The 17,540-nt window shown below is 44.2% G+C and overlaps 1 protein-coding gene across 4 annotated transcripts in view; it reads left to right on the forward strand.

The window, feature by feature from the left end:
* homer1b (homer scaffold protein 1b) overlaps positions 1 to 17,540 on the forward strand; it is a 155,117-nt gene that overhangs the window by 110,519 nt on the left and 27,058 nt on the right. For 3 of the 4 annotated variants that reach the window (XM_055920602.1, XM_055920603.1, XM_055920601.1), the window contains 2 exons: positions 1,923 to 2,079; positions 2,300 to 2,410. In XM_055920602.1, coding sequence (XP_055776577.1) covers positions 1,923 to 2,079; positions 2,300 to 2,410 — 268 coding nt within the window. Of the gene's footprint in view, positions 1 to 1,922; positions 2,080 to 2,299; positions 2,411 to 4,475; positions 5,889 to 17,540 lie in introns of those variants that run through there. The other variant, XM_055920604.1, reaches the window with a different exon arrangement.

Here is a 17,540-nt window from a genome sequence, read left to right on the forward strand (position 1 = left end):
TGCAATTGGAATGCTGACTGCAGGAATGTCCACTAGAGCTGTTGCCAGAGTATTGCATGTTCATTTCTCTACCATGAGCCACCTTCAACGTCATTTTAGAGAATTTGGCAGTGCGTCCAACCGGCATCACAACCGCAGACCACGTGTATGACATTGTATGGGCGAGCGGTTTGCTGATTGCAAAGTTGTGAACAGAGTGCCCCATCGTGGTGGTGAGGTTATGGTATGGGCAGGCATAAGCCATGGACAATGAACACAATAGCATTTCATCAATGACAATATGAATGCACAGAGATCCCGTGATTAGATCATGAGGCCCAATGTAGTACCATCCATCCGCTGACATCACCTTATGTTTCAGCATGATAATGCACGGCATTTTTCTGATCCACGTTCCTACTTTTTTTAAAACAGATGCATATTTGTATTCCCACTCATGTGAAATCCACAGATTAGGGCCTAATGAATTGATTTAAATTCACAGATGTCCTTATATGAACTGTAACTCAGTAAAATCTTAAAATTGTTGCGTGTTACGGTTATACACTGCTCAAAAAAATAAAGGGAACACTTAAACAACACAATGTAACTCCAAGTCAATCACACTTCTGTGAAATTAAACTGTCCACTTAGGAAGCAACACTGATTGACAATAAATTTCACATGCTGTTGTGCAAATGGAATAGACAAAAGGTGGAAATTATAGGCAATTAGCAAGACACCCCCCAAAACAGGAGTGATTCTGCAGGTGGTGACCACAGACCACTTCTCAGTTCCTATGCTTCCTGGCTGATGTTTTGGTCACTTTTGAATGCTGGCGGTGCTCTCACTCTAGTGGTAGCATGAGACGGAGTCTACAACCCATTACATTGTGTTGTTTAAGTGTTCCCTTTATTTTTTTGAGCAGTGTATATATGTTTTTAGAAAACAGTTAATGCACTGAAGCGTGGAAATTAATCTCCCTCCCTGCTTTATCAAGTTGTGTCAGAGTTTAGCATCTTTCTTACTGCAGCTTTCTGCTCCCCTAATTGTGGAATCATTGACACATATTTTTAATCTGACAATTATTTTGGGTGCTATCCCTAAGGCCTGGAAGGCCGCCCATGTACTCCCTCTCGACACAGGTGGTGGCCCCTCTGACATTAAGTATCTTGCCTAGCAATTAAAAATAATATTTAATCAACACTCAGCTTAGATCTTTTCAAAATGTATTCTAACTGTCCACCAGTCGGGTTTCAGGCCATATCACAGCATTATATCTGCTGCTTCTTTGGTGATAAATGAGACTGTAAATTGTGTGGACAAAAGGCAGCATTGTGCTGTCATTTTCATAGACCTGTTGAAGGCTTTCGACACTGTTGACCATTTATTATGAATTTGTAGACTGTCTGAAATTGGCCTCAGTCAGGCAGCCTGCATTTGGTTTGAAAACTACCTGACAAACAGGACACAATGTGTTTCTTCTGATGGAACGGGACATGGTAGTAGGTGCCAAGTCGCACTGGTTTGTGTCAAGAACGGCAACGCTGCTGGGATTTTCATGCTAAACAGTTTCCCGTGTGTACCAAGAATGGTCCACCACTCAAAGGACATCCAGCTAACTTGACACAACTGTGGGAAGCATTGGAGTCAACATGGGCCAGCATCCCTGTGGACCGCTTTTGACGCCTTGTAGAGTACATGCCCCAATGAGTTGAGGGGGGGTGAACTCAATATTAGGATGGTGTTCTTAATGTTTGTACACTCAGTGTACAGTACAGTGTACACTTGATGTGTATGTTTGATACAGGGCTCATCTGTAAAAGAGACCTTGGTCTCAGCATGACTGATCTCATCTCCTGATTACAGCGGATCGTCACATATTATGTTACCTTTTGTTCTGTTCTTATAAAGTAATCATGTTAATGTGTCCTCTTTCCCAGCCCCTCCATCAATAAGCACTGGGAGGCAGAGCTATCAGCTCTAAAGGGGAACAATGCTAAGCTAACAGCCGCTCTGCTGGAGTCCACAGCTAACGTCAAACAGTGGAAACAACAACTGGCCGCCTACCAGGAGGAGGCCGAGAGACTACACAAACGGGTGAGGAGGCAGAAGACATGGGAGAGAGACGGGAGATGGGAATGGTGTGTGGAGCATCAATGGTATTTGTTCAGTTTATGTGTGTATCTTGTTTCTGATTTAGTTTGTCTGTGTGTGTGTGTGTGTGTGTGTGTGTGTGTGTGTGTGTGTGTGTGTGTGTGTGTGTGTGTGCGTGCGTGCGTGCGTGCGTGCGTGCGTGCGTGCGTGCGTGTGTGTCTAGGTGACTGAGCTAGAGTGCCAGAGCACACAGACCACTGTGATCAAATCCCAGAAGACGGAGCTAAACCAGACCATTGAGGACCTGGAAAGCACTCTGAAGGATAAAGAAGAGGTACGTGTGTGACATATTTGGAGACACCTATTTTATTTTATCTTTATTTTAGCAGGGAGTCCCATTGGGACCAAGGCTTCTTTTCCAAGGGAGCTCTGCATGAACACAATTTATAACAGTCAAACATAATAAGAACATACAATACTACAAGCAATTTAAGAAGCAAACACATTCGCCTGCATTAAAGCTTGGTGTGCTATAACACACTGGGTCCATTGCCTCCAATACAGTGGTAGCTGCATTCATATAGACTATATCACCATAGTGTAAAGCCGGAATGTCGATTGAACAATTTGTTTTCTACTATTTAATGAAAGGCATGCCCTATTCCTATAAAGGAAGCCCATTTTAAGTCTTAACTTGTAACTAACCCATCAATATTATTTTTGGAAGATAGCTTGTCGACAATCCAGATACCCAGATATTTGTAAGCAGGGAAACGTTCACCAATTTTTCACCAATTTTTTTTTTTTCACCAATTCACCAATTTTTCACATTTGTGTTTTTTCATCAGAAAATATTTACGGGTACTTTCATCAGTGTGTAAAATATGACTGTTCTCAAATTTGTTTATTCATAAATTTTAGTATCAAAATGGGTTTTGTTGCAAAATGCTATATATTTATTGTTTAGCTGGAATGGAATGTTCGTATCCTGTGTATTTGACTGTGATATGTGGTTGTCTAACCTAGCAACCTTAAGATGAATGGACTAAGTCACTCTGGATAAGAGCATCTGCTAAATGACTCAAATGATAAATGTAAATATTTGACATACAGATCTCATGTTACTGTATTGATACGCACACACACACCGACACAACACAGACACATGCACTCAAACACACATACACACACGCTTTTACACTCATCATTTGCCGATGCTACTCTGTTCTTTATTTTACTACAATTATTATCTATCATGATGCCTAGTCACTTTACCCTGCCTTTATGTACATATCTACCTCAAATACCTCGTACCCCTGTACATTAATCTGGTACTCCCTGTAGTGCTTCAGAATGTATGAATACCTCCTGACTTATTCCACATTTTGTTGTCTTACATTCAAAATTGATTGAGTTCATTGTTTTTCTCACCCATCTACACAAAATACCCCTAATGACAAATCAAAAACGTGTTTTAGAAATGTTTGCAAATGTATTGAACATGAAATACATAAATATCTCATTTACGTATGTGTTCACACCCCTTGAGTCAATACTTTTTAGAAGCACCTTTGGCAGCAATAACAGCTGTCAGTCTTCTGGGATAAGTCTCTAAGAGCTTTGCACACCTCGATTGTACAATATTTGCCCATTTTTGTTTTTAAAATCCTTCAAGCTCTGTCACGTTGATTGTTGATAATTGCTAAACAGCAAGACTTGACATATATTTTCAAGACGATTTATGTCAAAACTGTAACTATGCAATCTCAGGAACATTAAATTATGTCTTGGTAAGCAACTCCAGTGTAGATTTGGCCTTGTGTTTTAGGTTATTGTTCTGCTGAAAGGTGAATGTGTCTCCTAGTGTCTGTTGGAAAGCAGACTGAACCAGGTTTTTCTCTGGGATTTTGCCTGTGCTTATATCTGTATTCCTGTCACGCCCTGGCCTTATTATTCTTTGTTTTCTTGATTATTTTAGTTAGGTCAGGGTGTGACATGGGTAATGTTTATGTTTTGTTGGTTTTGGATGTTTATTTGGTAAAGGGGTTATGGGGTGTAAAATATGGTTTTGTGTTTAGTGTAGATGTCTAGCATTGTCTATGGTGGTTAGTTGTCTAGGAGAGTCTATGGTTACCTGAATGAGTTCCCAATTAGAGACAGCTGATTTCGGTTGTCTCTGATTGGGAGCCTTATTTAGGGTAGCCATAGGCTCTCATTGGTTGTGGGTAATTGTCTATGTAAGAACGTTTGTAGCCTGTTTGTATGTGCACAACGTTTGTAGCTTCACGGTCGTTTTGTATAGTTTTGTTAAAGTGTTTCGTGTCGTGTTCATCTTCGTGTTAAAATAAAAGAGAAGATGTATTCATATCCAGCTGCGCCTTGGTCCTCATTCTCTCCAGTACACGATCGTGACAGAATTACCCACCATCGGACCAAGCAGCGGAAAACAAGGCAACAGGACCTACCCATAAAGGATTTCTGGACATGGGAGGAGATACTGGATGGTAAGGGGCCGTGGGATCAACCTGGAGAATATCGCCTCCCTCGTGAAGAGCTGGAGGCAGCGAAAGCCGAGAGGAGGCGATATGAGGAGGCAGCACGGAGACAAGGCTGGAAGCCCGTGAGTACAACCCAAAAATTTCTTGGGGGGGGCCTTAAAGGGAGTGTGGCGAAGTCAGGTAGGAAACCTGCGCCTACTCCCTGTACTTACCGTGGAGAGCGAGAGTACGGGCAGACACCGTGTTACGCAGTAGAGCGCACGGTGTCTCCTGTACGCGTGCATAGCCCGGTTCGGTACATTGCAGCTCCACGTATCGGCCGGGCTAGACTGAGCGTTGAGCCATATGTCATGAAGCCGGCCCAACGCATCTGGTCACCAGTGCGTCTCCTCGGGCCGGCGTACATGGCACCAGCCTTACGCATGGTGTCCCCGGTTCGCCTACATAGGCCGGTGCGGGTTATTCTACCTCCCCGCACTGGTCAGGCGACGGGGAGCATAGAACCAGGTAAGGTTGGGCAGGCTCGGCGTTCAAGGGAGCCAGTACGCCTGCACGGTCCGGTATTACCGGCGCCACCTCCCCGCCCCAACCCAGTACCACCAGTGCCTCCTCCACGCACTAGCTATATGGTGCGTGTCTCCAGCCCTTTACCACCAGTGTCTAAACCACGCACCAAGCCTCCTGTGTGTCCCCAGAGTCCTGTGCGTCCTGTTGCTGCTCCCCGCACTAGCCCTGAGATGCGTGTCCCCAGCCCGGTGCCACCAGTCCCGGCACCACGCACCAGGCCTACAGTGCGCCTCAGCCGGCAGGAGTCTGCCGTCTGCACAGCATTGACTGAACTGCTCGTCTCCCCAGCGCCATCTGAGCCATCCGTCTCCCCAGCGCCATCTGAGCCATCCGTCTCCCCAGCGCCATCTGAGCCATCCGTCTGCAATGAGCCTGCAAAGCCGCCCGTCTGCCATGAGCCTGCAAAGCCGCCCGTCTGCCATGAGCCCACTGAGCCGTCCGCCAGACAGGAGCCGCTAGAGTCGCCAGCCAGACAGGAGCCGCTAGAGCCGTCCGTCAGACAGGATCTGCCAGAGCCGCCAACCAGACAGGATCTGCCAGAGCCGCCAACCAGACAGGATCTGCCAGAGCCGCCAACCAGACAGGATCTGCCAGAGCCGCCAACCAGACAGGAGCAGCCAGATCAGTCAGCCAGCCATGAGCAGCCAGATCCGTCAGCCAGCCATGAGCAGCCAGATCCGTCAGCCAGCCATGAGCAGCCAGATCCGTCAGCTAGCCATGAGCAGCCAGATCCGTCAGCTAGCCATGAGCAGCCAGATCCGTCAGCTAGCCATGAGCAGCCAGATCCGTCAGCTAGCCATGAGCAGCCAGATCCGTCAGCTAGCCATGAGCAGCCAGATCCGTCAGCTAGCCATGAGCAGCCAGATCCGTCAGCTAGCCATGAGCAGCCAGATCCGTCAGCTAGCCATGAGCAGCCAGATCCGTCAGCTAGCCATGAGCAGCCAGATCCGTCAGCTAGCCATGAGCAGCCAGATCCGTCAGCTAGCCATGAGCAGCCAGATCCGTTAGCCAGCCATGAGCAGCCAGATCCGTTAGCCAGCCATGAGCAGCCAGATCTGTCAGCCAGCCATGGGCTGTCCCTCAGTCCGGAGCTGCAGTCCCTCAGTCCGGAGCTGCAGTCCCTCAGTCCGGAGCTGCAGTCCCTCAGTCCGGAGCTGCAGTCCCTCAGTCCGGAGCTGCAGTCCCTCAGTCCGGAGCTGCAGTCCCTCAGTCCGGAGCTGCAGTCCCTCAGTCCGGAGCTGCAGTCCCTCAGTCCGGAGCTGCCCCCTACCCTGGAGCTGCCCCTTACCCTGGAGCTGACCCTGGTACTGCCCCTGACCCTGGTACTGCCCCTGACCCTGGTACTGTCCCTGACCCTAGTACTGCCCCTGACCCTGGTACTGCCTCTTACCCTGGTACTGCCCCTTAGTCCGGAACTGCCCCTGAATGCAATGGGGTTAATGTGGAGGGGGGTCGTTTGGAGGAGGCCTAGGAGGTGGTTAGGTACTGTGGTAACGTGGGGACTACGACCAGAGCCAGAGCCGCCACCGTGGAGGGGAGCCCACCCAGACCCTCCCCTAGACTGTGTATGGTGCGCCCGGAGTTCGCGCCTCAAGGGGGGGGTTATGTCACGCCCTGGCCTTATTATTCTTTGTTTTCTTGATTATTTTAGTTAGGTCAGGGTGTGACATGGGTAATGTTTGTTTTGTTGGTTTTGGATGTTTATTTGGTAAAGGGGTTATGGGGTGTAAAATATGGTTTTGTGTTTAGTGTAGATGTCTAGCATTGTCTATGGTGGTTAGTTGTCTAGGAGAGTCTATGGTTACCTGAATGAGTTCCCAATTAGAGACAGCTGATTTCGGTTGTCTCTGATTGGGAGCCTTATTTAGGGTAGCCATAGGCTCTCATTGGTTGTGGGTAATTGTCTATGTAAGAACGTTTGTAGCCTGTTTGTATGTGCACAACGTTTGTAGCTTCACGGTCGTTTTGTATAGTTTTGTTAAAGTGTTTCGTGTCGTGTTCATCTTCGTGTTAAAATAAAAGAGAAGATGTATTCATATCCAGCTGCGCCTTGGTCCTCATTCTCTCCAGTACACGATCGTGACAATTCCGTTTCTTTTTATCCGAAAAAACTCCCTTGTCCTTGCCAATGACAAGCATAACCATAACATGATGCAGCCACCACCATGCTTGAAAATATGAAGAGTGGTAATCAGTGATGTGTTGGATTTGCCCCAAACATAATGCTTTGTATTCAGGACAAAAAGTACATTCCTTTTTCACATGTTTTGCAGTATTACTTAACCTGTCTAGGATCAGCGTGGCGCTAGCGGCACACCCCCCCCCCCCCCCCACTGAAAAACCAGTGCCGCGAAATTCAAAAAAAATATTTTTTTTAAATATTTAACTTTCACACATTAAAGTCCAATACAGCTAATGAAAGACACAGATCTTGTGAATCCAGTCAACATTTCCGATTTTTAAAATGTTTTACAGGGAAGACACAATATGTAAAGATGTACATCTATTACCTAAAAACACATTAGCATAATCCACCATCTTTTATTTGTCCACCAACACCAGTAGCCATCACCAATTCGGCTAAACTAAGATATTTATAGCCCCTAACCAACAAAAAAACTCATTAGATGACAGTCTGATAACATATTTATGGTATGGGATAGGTTTTGTTAGAAAAAAGTGCATATTTCAGGTAGATGGCATAGTTTACAATTGCACCCACCATCACAAATGGACTAGAATAATTACAATGAGCAACGTGTTTACCTAACTACTAATCATCAAACATTTCGTAAAAATACACAGCATACACGAATCGAAAGACACAGATCCTGTGAATACAGACAATATTTCAGATTTTCTAAGTGTCTTACAGCGAAAACACAATAAATCGTTATATTAGCTTAGCACATAGCAATTAGCAGCCCAGCATTGATTCTAGCCAAAGTGAGCGATAAAAGTCAACATCGCCAAAAGATATTAATTTTTTCACTAACCTTCTCAGAATTCTTCCGATGACACTCCTGTAACATCACATTACAACATGCATATACAGTTTGATCGAAAATGTTTATATTTAGCCACCAAAATCATGGTTAGACAATGTGAAATGTAGACAAGCTGGTAAAGAAAAAGTCCTTGCGCCACTTAGACAGTGATCTACTCTTATACATAAATACTCATAAACGTGACTAAAAAATATAGGGTGGACAGGGATTGATAGACAATTTAATTCTTAATACAATTGCGTTATTACATTTTTTAATTTATCCTTACTTTTCAATACAGTTTGCGCCAAGCGAAGCTACGTCAAAAAACATGGCGTCCTAAGCCACTAAAATGTTTCGACAGAAACACGATTTATCATAATAAAAATGTCCTACCTTGAGCTGTTCTTCCATCAGTATCTTGGGCAAAGGATCCTTTCTTGGGAGAAATCGTCTTTTGGTGGAAAGCTGTCCTCTTGCCATGTGGAAATGTCAACTGCGTTCGGGATGAACTGAAAAGCGTGCCCAACTTTTCACATCGTTGCAAAAATAAATGTCCCAAAATCGCACTAAACGGATATAAATTGCTATAAAACGCTTTAAATTAACTACTTTATGATGTTTGTAACTCCTATAACGAGTGAAAAGATGACCGGAGAAATATAACAGGCTAAACTAACGCTTGGAACAGGAGAGGGTCGGTGTCTTCCACGCGCGTTACGCAGCAAGAAAAGACTTGCTAGCTAAAGGTTTTTTTCATTTGTAGTGCCTGTGAACGCGCAATCGACCCCATTGGAATCGTCATCACGTAAAGGCATCCAGGGGAAGACGTAAGAAGTGTCCGTATAGTCATAGCAACGACAGTGCCCTTTTAACTGACTTCAGAAAAGTGGCCAACATTTCTCAAATCTGACTCCATGTCAGGGAAATTGCTGTAGAATGGGCTCTGTTCCACTTAGAGACAAAATTTCAACTCCTATAGAAACTATAGACTGTTTTCTATCCAATAATAATAATAATAATATGCATATTGTACGATCAAGGATTTTGTGGGAAGCCGTTTAAAAAATTAGCCAAATTAGCATAAATAGTCTAAACAGCGCCCCCATCCCCAACAGGTTAAGTGCCTTGTTGCAAACAGGATGCATGTTTTGGAATATGTGTATTCTGTACAGGCTTCCTTCTTTTCACTCTTGCATTAAGGTTAATATTGTGGAGTAACTACCTTAGTATTGTATTGAGTTTTGTGGAGTAACTACCTCTATCCATAGTTTTCTCATATCAAAACAATTGAACTCTGTTGGTTAAAACTCTGAGCAGTTCCCTTCCTCTCCGACAATTGAGTTAGGAAATACAACTATCTCTGTAGTGACTGGGTGACTTGATACCCATTCAAAGTCTAATTAATAACTTCACCATGCTCAAAGGAATATTCAGCGTTTTTTTTTTTTTACACACACATCTACCAATCGTTGCCCTTCTTTGCCAAGCATTGAAAAACCTCCCTGGTCATTGTGGTTGAATCTCTGCTTGAAATTCACTACTCGATTGAAGGACTTCACAGTATGTGTGGGGTACAGAGGGGAGTAATAGTGGTTAACATAATTCAAAAATCATGTTAACAACTATATTTGAACACGGAATACATCCATGCAACTTATTATGCGATTTCGTGAGCACATTTTTACTCCTGAATGTATTTAGGTGTGCCAAAACAAAGGGGTTGAATTGACATTTTAATATATATTTTTTTCAACATTATTACTTTGACATTATAGGGTATTGTGTGTGGATGTGTAACACAATCTCAATTTCTTCTATTTTAAATTCAGTCTGTAACACAATGTGGGAAAAGTAAAGTGGTGTGAATACTTTCTGATGGCACAGTAGGTTCATTCTTGTGTATTTCATTCCTCTTGTGTTATTATTATTATTTTTCACTCAATTTGTATTTGGTAGGATTGCCTTTAAACTGTTTAACTTGGGTCAAACGTTTCGGTTAGCCTTCCACAAGCTTCCCACAATAAATTGGGTGAATTTTGGCCCATTCCTCCTGACAGAGCTGGTGTAACTGAGTCAGGTTTGTAGGCCTCCTTGCTCACACACATTTTTCAGTTCTGCCCACAAATGTTCTATAGGATTGAGGTCAGGGCTTTGTGATGGCCACTCCAATACATTGCCTTTGTTGTCGACAACTTTGGAAGTATGCTTGGGGTCATTGTCCATTTGGAAGACCCATTTGCGACAAAGCTTTAACTTCCTGACTGGTGTCTTGAGATGTTGCTTCAATATATCCTCATAATTTTCTTGCCTCATGATGCCATCTCTTTTGTGAAGTGCACCAGTCCCTCCTGCAGAAAAGCACCCCCACAACATGATCTTGCCACCCCCGTGCTTCGCGGTTGGGATGTTGTTCTTCGGCTTGCAAGCCACCCCCTTTTTCTATTTTTGTTTCATCAGACCAGAGGACATTTCTCCAAAAAGTATGATCTTTGTCCCCATGTGCAGTTGCAAACCGTAGTCTGGCTTTTTTATGGCGGTTTTGGAGCAGTGGCTTCTTCCTTGCAGAGCGGCCTTTCAGGTTATGTCAAGTTAGGAATCGTTTTACTGTGGATATAGATACTTTTGTACCTGTTTCCTCCATCATCTTCACAAGGTCTTTTGCTGTTGTTCTGGGATTGATTTGCACTTTTCGCACCAAAGTACGTTAATCTCTAGGAGATAGAATGCGTCTCCTTCCTGAGCGGTATGACGGATGCGTGGTCCTATGGTATTTATACTTCCATATTATTGTTTGTACAGATGAACCAGACTTGTGGAGGATGAACCAGACTAGTCGAGGTCTACAAACTTTTTTTTGAGGTCTTGGCTGATTTCTTTTGATTTTCTCATGATGTCAAGCAAAGAGGCACTGAGTTTGAAGGTAGGCCTTGAAATACATCCACAGGTACACCTCCAATTGACTCAAATGAATAAATAATTTTCAAACCAGCTACACACAGCCTGCCTGGTGCAGGACAATTGATGAAAGTTTCAGAATATTTACTGAGTGATCCACAGTGTCAAAAGCTTTAGACAGGTTAATAAATAGGGCTGCACAATGTTAATTTTTATCCAAACAATTAAGAACATAATTTAAGACCAAAGAAGTAGCAGAGATGGTGCTATGACCTGGTCTGAAACCTGACTGGTGTACATTTAGAACACATTCCACAGTTAAAAAGGATCTAAGTTGGGTGTTTAACAAGGATTATACACTGCTCAAAAAAATAAAGGGAACACTTAAACAACACAATGTAACTCCAAGTCAATCACACTTCTGTGAAATCAAACTGTCCACTTAGGAAGCAACACTGATTGACAATAAATTTCACATGCTGTTGTGCAAATGGAATAGACAAAAGGTGGAAATTATAGGCAATTAGCAAGACACCCCTCAAAAAAGGAGCGATTCTGCAGGTGGTGACCACAGACCACTTCTCAGTTCCTATGCTTCCTGGCTGATGTTTTGGTCACTTTTGAATGCTGGCGGTGCTCTCACTCTAGTGGTAGCATGAGACGGAGTCTACAACCCACACAAGTGGCTCAGGTAGTGCAGTTCATCCAGGATGGCACATCAATGCGAGCTGTGGCAAAAAGGTTTGCTGTGTCTGTCAGCGTAGTGTCCAGAGCATGGAGGCGCTACCAGGAGACAGGCCAGTACATCAGGAGACGTGGAGGAGGCCGTAGGAGGGCAACAACCGAGCAGCAGGACCGCTACCTCCGCCTTTGTGCAAGGAGGTGCACTGCCAGAGCCCTGCAAAATGACCTCCAGCAGGCCACAAATGTGCATAAAAATCTGTTCATAATTATACGACACAGAATGGCACCTGACCAACTCTGCTATTTTGTGTGTTTTTGTACATAATGTTTCCGCCATCGTTTCCTGTGACCGAAAAAGGCTTCTGGATATGAGAACAGCGATTTGGATGAAGATTTCTCCTTAAATGAGTCAGCGGCGCAGGAAATACTTCTCACCCTGACCAGGCCCTAATTCCAGAGACTCGGAAAAGGAAGAGACGGCGTAAGAGGCCAACGTGCGGTCACTTTGATGAAACTACGTTGACTAATAAATTATCCAGCTCTACCCTACGTTCTATTGGTGAACGTACCACTACTGGAGAACAAACTGGACGAGCTCTATTCGAGACTATCCTATCAACGGGAGCTGAAGACCTGTAATATCTTATGTTTCTCGGCGTCCTGCCTGAACAAGGACATGGATAATCTACATCTAGCTGGTTTTTCTATGCATCAGCGGGATCGAACTGCAGCCTTGTGTAAGCTCAAGGGGGAGGTGTGGGTGTCTTTGTTGACAACAGCTGGTGTGCGATCTCTAATTTTAAGGAACTCTCAAGGTTCTACTCGCCTGAGTTAGAATACCTCATGATAAGCTGTAGACCATGCTATTTACCAAGACCGTTTCCTGTGTTTTTCGTATCTGTCTATTTACCACCACAAACCGATGCTGGCGCTAAGACCACACTCAACGAGCTGTATAGGGTCATCAGCAAACAAGAAAATGCTCATCCAGAGGCGGCGCTCCTAGTGGCTGGGGATTTTAAGGGAGGGAAACTGAAATCTGTTTTAACTCATTTTACCAGCATGTCACCTGTGCAGCTACAGGAGACCAAACTCTAGATCACCTTTACTCCACACACAAAAATGCATACAAAGTTCTCCTTCCATTTATCAATTCTGACCATAATTCTATCCTTCTGATTCCTGCTTACAAGCAAAACTAACATTTTGTTGTGTTACAGCCTGAATGAAACATTTATTACATTGAGATTTACCCCTTAGTGTCAAAGTGGAATTATGATTTTAGGCATTTTTACAAATTAATAAAAAATGAAACGCTGAAATGTCTTGAGTGAATAACTATTCAACCCCTTTATTATGGCAAGCCTAAATAACTTCAGGAGTAAAAATTTGTTTAACAAGCCACATAATAAGTTGTATGTACTCACGCCTGCTCCCCTCGAGCGAGGGTGCCATTCATTACGCTAACCTGTCACCATCATTACGCGCATCAGCGCTCATTGGACTCACCTGGACTCCTTCAGGTTGTTGATTGCCCCCTCTATATCTGTCTGTTCCTCAGTTCTGTTCCCCGTGTCAGCATTATTGTCGTAATGTCGTTTTGTCCCCCCGTCCAGATGCTGTTCTTGTTTTGTTTGATGTCCATTTTTGATTAAATGTCCACTCCCTGAACTTGCTTCTCGTCTCCAGCGTCGGTCCTTAGAGAATGCTGACACCACTATTTGAAGCATCAGGAAGTACTTGTTTTTTGTTTTTGGTGGTGATGTCGGGAAAGGGTGCCGCTGCCGATGGAACCGGGGGTGCCTCAGCTGGCTCGTCGGGCTTCCACGCCTTGGCTGGCTCGAGAGGTTTCCTTGCCTCGGTTGGCTCGACAGGCACCCAGCTCACGTCAAGCCTCAGCCGGCTCGTCGGGCTCCCATGCCTCAGCCTGCCCGTCAAGCTCAGTGGGATCGTCAGGCTTTCACGCCTCAGCCGGCTCGTCGGGCTCCCATGCCTCAGCCTGCCCGTCAGGCTCAGTGGGATCGTCAGGCTTTCACGCCTCAGCCGAATCGTCGGGCTCCCACGCCTCAGCCGGCTCGTCTGGCTTCTATGCCTCAGCCGGCTTGTCCAGCTCCCATGCCTCGGCCAGCCCGCCAGGCTCGCCCAGGTGGGATGGCTGCGCTTCTCATCTCCAGTGTATGTCCTTACACATAGATCAGGTAGGTTTTTCCAATGCCTCGAAAAGAAGGCTCGTAGTTAAGTAAAAAAAAACTAAAACAAAGACATTGAATATCATGTTGAGCATGGTGAGGTCATTAATCACTACAAAGACACAGGCGTCCTTCCTAACTCAGTTGCCGGAGGGGAAGGACACTGCTCAGGGATTTCACCATGTGGCCAATGGTGACTTTAAAATAGTTACAGAGCTTAATGACTGTGATAGGACAAACTGAGGATGGATCAACAACATTGTAGTTGCTCCACAATACTAACCAAGATGCCAGAGTGAAAAGAAGGAAGCTTGTACAGACTAAAAATATTCTAAAACATGCATCCTGTTTGCAATAAGGCACTAAAGTAAAACTGCAAAAAAAATGTGGCAAAGAAATTAACCTTATGTTCTGAATACAAAGTGTTATGTTTGGGGTAAATCCAACACAACACATCACTGAGTAACACACATACTGTATTTTCAAGTATGGTGGTGGCTGCTGGAGTTGCTTACCAAGATGACATTGAATGTTCCTGAGTGGCCGAGTTACAGTGTTGCCATAGATTTTCAAGCTGATTTAAATCAAGACTTGAAAGTGTCTGTCTAGCAATTATCAACAACCAACTTGACAGGTCTAGAAGAATTTAAAAAGAATAATGGGAAAATATTTTACAAACCAGGTGTGCAAAGCTCTTAGAAACTTTCAAAGAAAGTCTCACAGCTGTAATCACTGCCAAAGACAATTCTTACATGTATTGACTCACGGGTGTGAATACTTACGTAAATGATATATTTTTATGTATTTCATTTCCAATAAATGCCCAAAAATATAGATTTTTTATTTCTTCACTTTTTTAGTATGGGATATTGTGTGTACAGTGCATTTGAAAAGTATTCAGACCACTTGACTTTTTACACAAATTGTTACATTACAGCCTTATTCTAAAATTGATTCAATTGTGTTTTCCCCCTCATCAATCTACAGACAATAGCCCATAATGAAAAAGCAAAACAGGTTTTTATCAATAAAAATAAATAAATATAACATTTACATAAGTATTCAGACCCTTTACTCAGTACCTTTGGCAGTGATTACAGCCTGGGGTCTTCTTGGGTATGACGCTACAAGATTGCCACACCTGTATTTGGGGAGTTTCTCCCATTCTTCTCTGCAGATCCGCTCAAGCTCTGTCAGGTTAGATGGGGAGCGTCGCTGCACAGCTATTTTCAGGTCTCTCCACAGAGAATTTAGATCGGGTTCAAGTCCGAGCTCTGGTTGGGCCACTCAAGGACATTCAGAGACTTGTCCCGAAGCCACTCCTGCATTGTCTTGGCTGTGTGCTTAGGGTTGTTGTCCTGTTCGAAGGTGAACCGTCACCCCAGTCTGAGGTCCTGAACACTCTGGAGCAAGTTTTCATCAAGGATCTATCTGTACTCTGCTCTGTTCATCTTTCCCTTTATCCTGACTAGTCTCACAGTCCCTTCCCCTGAAAAACATGGTATTGGCCAGGTGATGAGCAGTGCCTGGTTTCCTCCAGACGTGATGCTTGCCATTCAGGACAAAGAGTTCAACCTTGGTTTCATCAGAGCAGAGAATCTTGTTTCTCATGGTCTGAGAGTTCTTTAGGTGCCTTTTGGGCAAACTCCAAACAGGCTGTCATGTGCCTTTTACGGAGGAGTGGCTTCCGTCTGGCCACTGTACCATAAAGGCCTGATTTTTGGAGTGCTGTGGAGATGGTTATCCTTCTGTAAGGTTCTCCCATCTCCACAGCATAAACTCTGGAGCTCCGTCACAGTGACCATCGGGTTCTTGGTCACCTCCCTGACAAAGGCCCTTCTCCCCCGATTGCTCAGTTTGGATAGGTAGCCATCTCTAGGAAGGGTCTTGGTGGTTCCAAACTTCTTCCATTTAAGAATGATGGAGGCCACTGTGATCTTGGGGAGCTTCAGTGCTGCAGAAATGTTTTGGTACCCTTTCCCAGATCTGTGTTTTGACACAATCCTGTCTCGGCGCTCTAAGGACAATTCTTTCAACCTCATGGCTTGGTTTTTGCTCTGACATGCACTGTCAACTGTGGGACCTTATATATACAGTTGTGTGCCTTCCCAAATCATGTCCAATCAATTGAATTTTCCACAGGTGGACTCCAATCAAGTTGTAGGTACAGCTCAAGGATGTTCAATGGAAGCAGGGTGCACCTGAGCTCAATTTCGAGTCTCATAGCAAAGTGTCTGAATACTTATGTAAATATGGTATTTCTGTTTAGTTTTTTTATAAATATACAAACATTTCTAAAAACCTGTTTTCGCTTTGTCATTATGCGGTATTGTGTGTAGATTGATGAGGATCTTTTATTTATTTAATCCATTTTAGAATAAGGCTGTAACGTAACAAATTGTGGGAAAAGTGAAGGGGTCTGAATACTATCCGAATGTACTGTAGATGTGTGAAAAAAACTATCAATATAATACATTTTGAATTCAGGCTGTATCACTACAAAATGTGGAATAAGTCAAGGGGTGTAGAAGGCACTCTTTCCTCTGGTCCCCAGAAAATATCCCAATGCCGCAGAGCATTGATTGGGGACATTCCCCTGTGTAAGGTGCCGTTATTCAGATGGGACATTAAATGGGTGTCCTGGCTCTCTGTGGTCACAAAAGATCCCATGGCACTTATTGTAAGAGTATGGATGTTAACCCCGGTGTCCTGGCTAAATTCCCAATATGGTACTCATATCATCATGACAACCTAAACATCCCCAGTTTCCAATTGGCTCATTCATCCCCCCTCATCTCCCCTGTAACTAATTCCCCAGGTCATTGCTGTAAATTAGAATGTGTTCTCAGTCAACTTACCTGGTAAAATAAGGGTTAAATATATATTTAAAAAAATATGACTTAATGAAGGCACTGTATCCCAACCAGAAGCCATGGATTACAAGCAACATCTGCACTGAGCTAAGAGCTTGAGCTTCCGCTTTCAAGGCGGAGAACACTAATTCGGACACTTATAAGAAATCCCACTACGACCTCGGAGCCATGAAAACAGGCAACGGCATGTCTTGCAAACTATCACGGATTACAAAAGGAAACCCAGCCGTGAGCTGCCCAGTGACGCGAGCCCACCAGAAGAGCTAAATGCATTCTATGCTCGCTTCGAGGCAACCAACGCTGAACAGTGCATGAGAGCACCAGCTGTTCTGGATGACCTTGGCATCACACTCTCCATAGCCGATGTAAGACCTTTAAATAGGTCAACATTCACGAACTATCAGAACATGTGCTCAGATTTAGTGATGACCAGCTGGCAAGTGTCTTCACTAACATTTTCAACCTCTCCTTTACCCAGTCTCTAATACCTACATGTTTCAAGTAGACTACCATAGTCCCTGTGGTCAAGAATACCAAGGTACTGTAACCTGTCTAAATGATTATAGCCCTGTAGCACTCACATCTGTAGCGATAAAATACTTTGAAAGTCTGGTCATGGCTCACATCAACACAATCATTCCAGACACCCAGTACCCATTCCAATTTGCATACCGTCCAAACAGATCCACAGATTATGCAATCTCTATTTTACTTCACACTGCCCTCTACCACCTGGACAAAAGGAACACCTATGTCAGAATGCTGTTC

Source organism: Salvelinus fontinalis, chromosome 4, assembly GCF_029448725.1.
Source record: "Salvelinus fontinalis isolate EN_2023a chromosome 4, ASM2944872v1, whole genome shotgun sequence".
NCBI lineage: Eukaryota > Metazoa > Chordata > Actinopteri > Salmoniformes > Salmonidae > Salvelinus > Salvelinus fontinalis.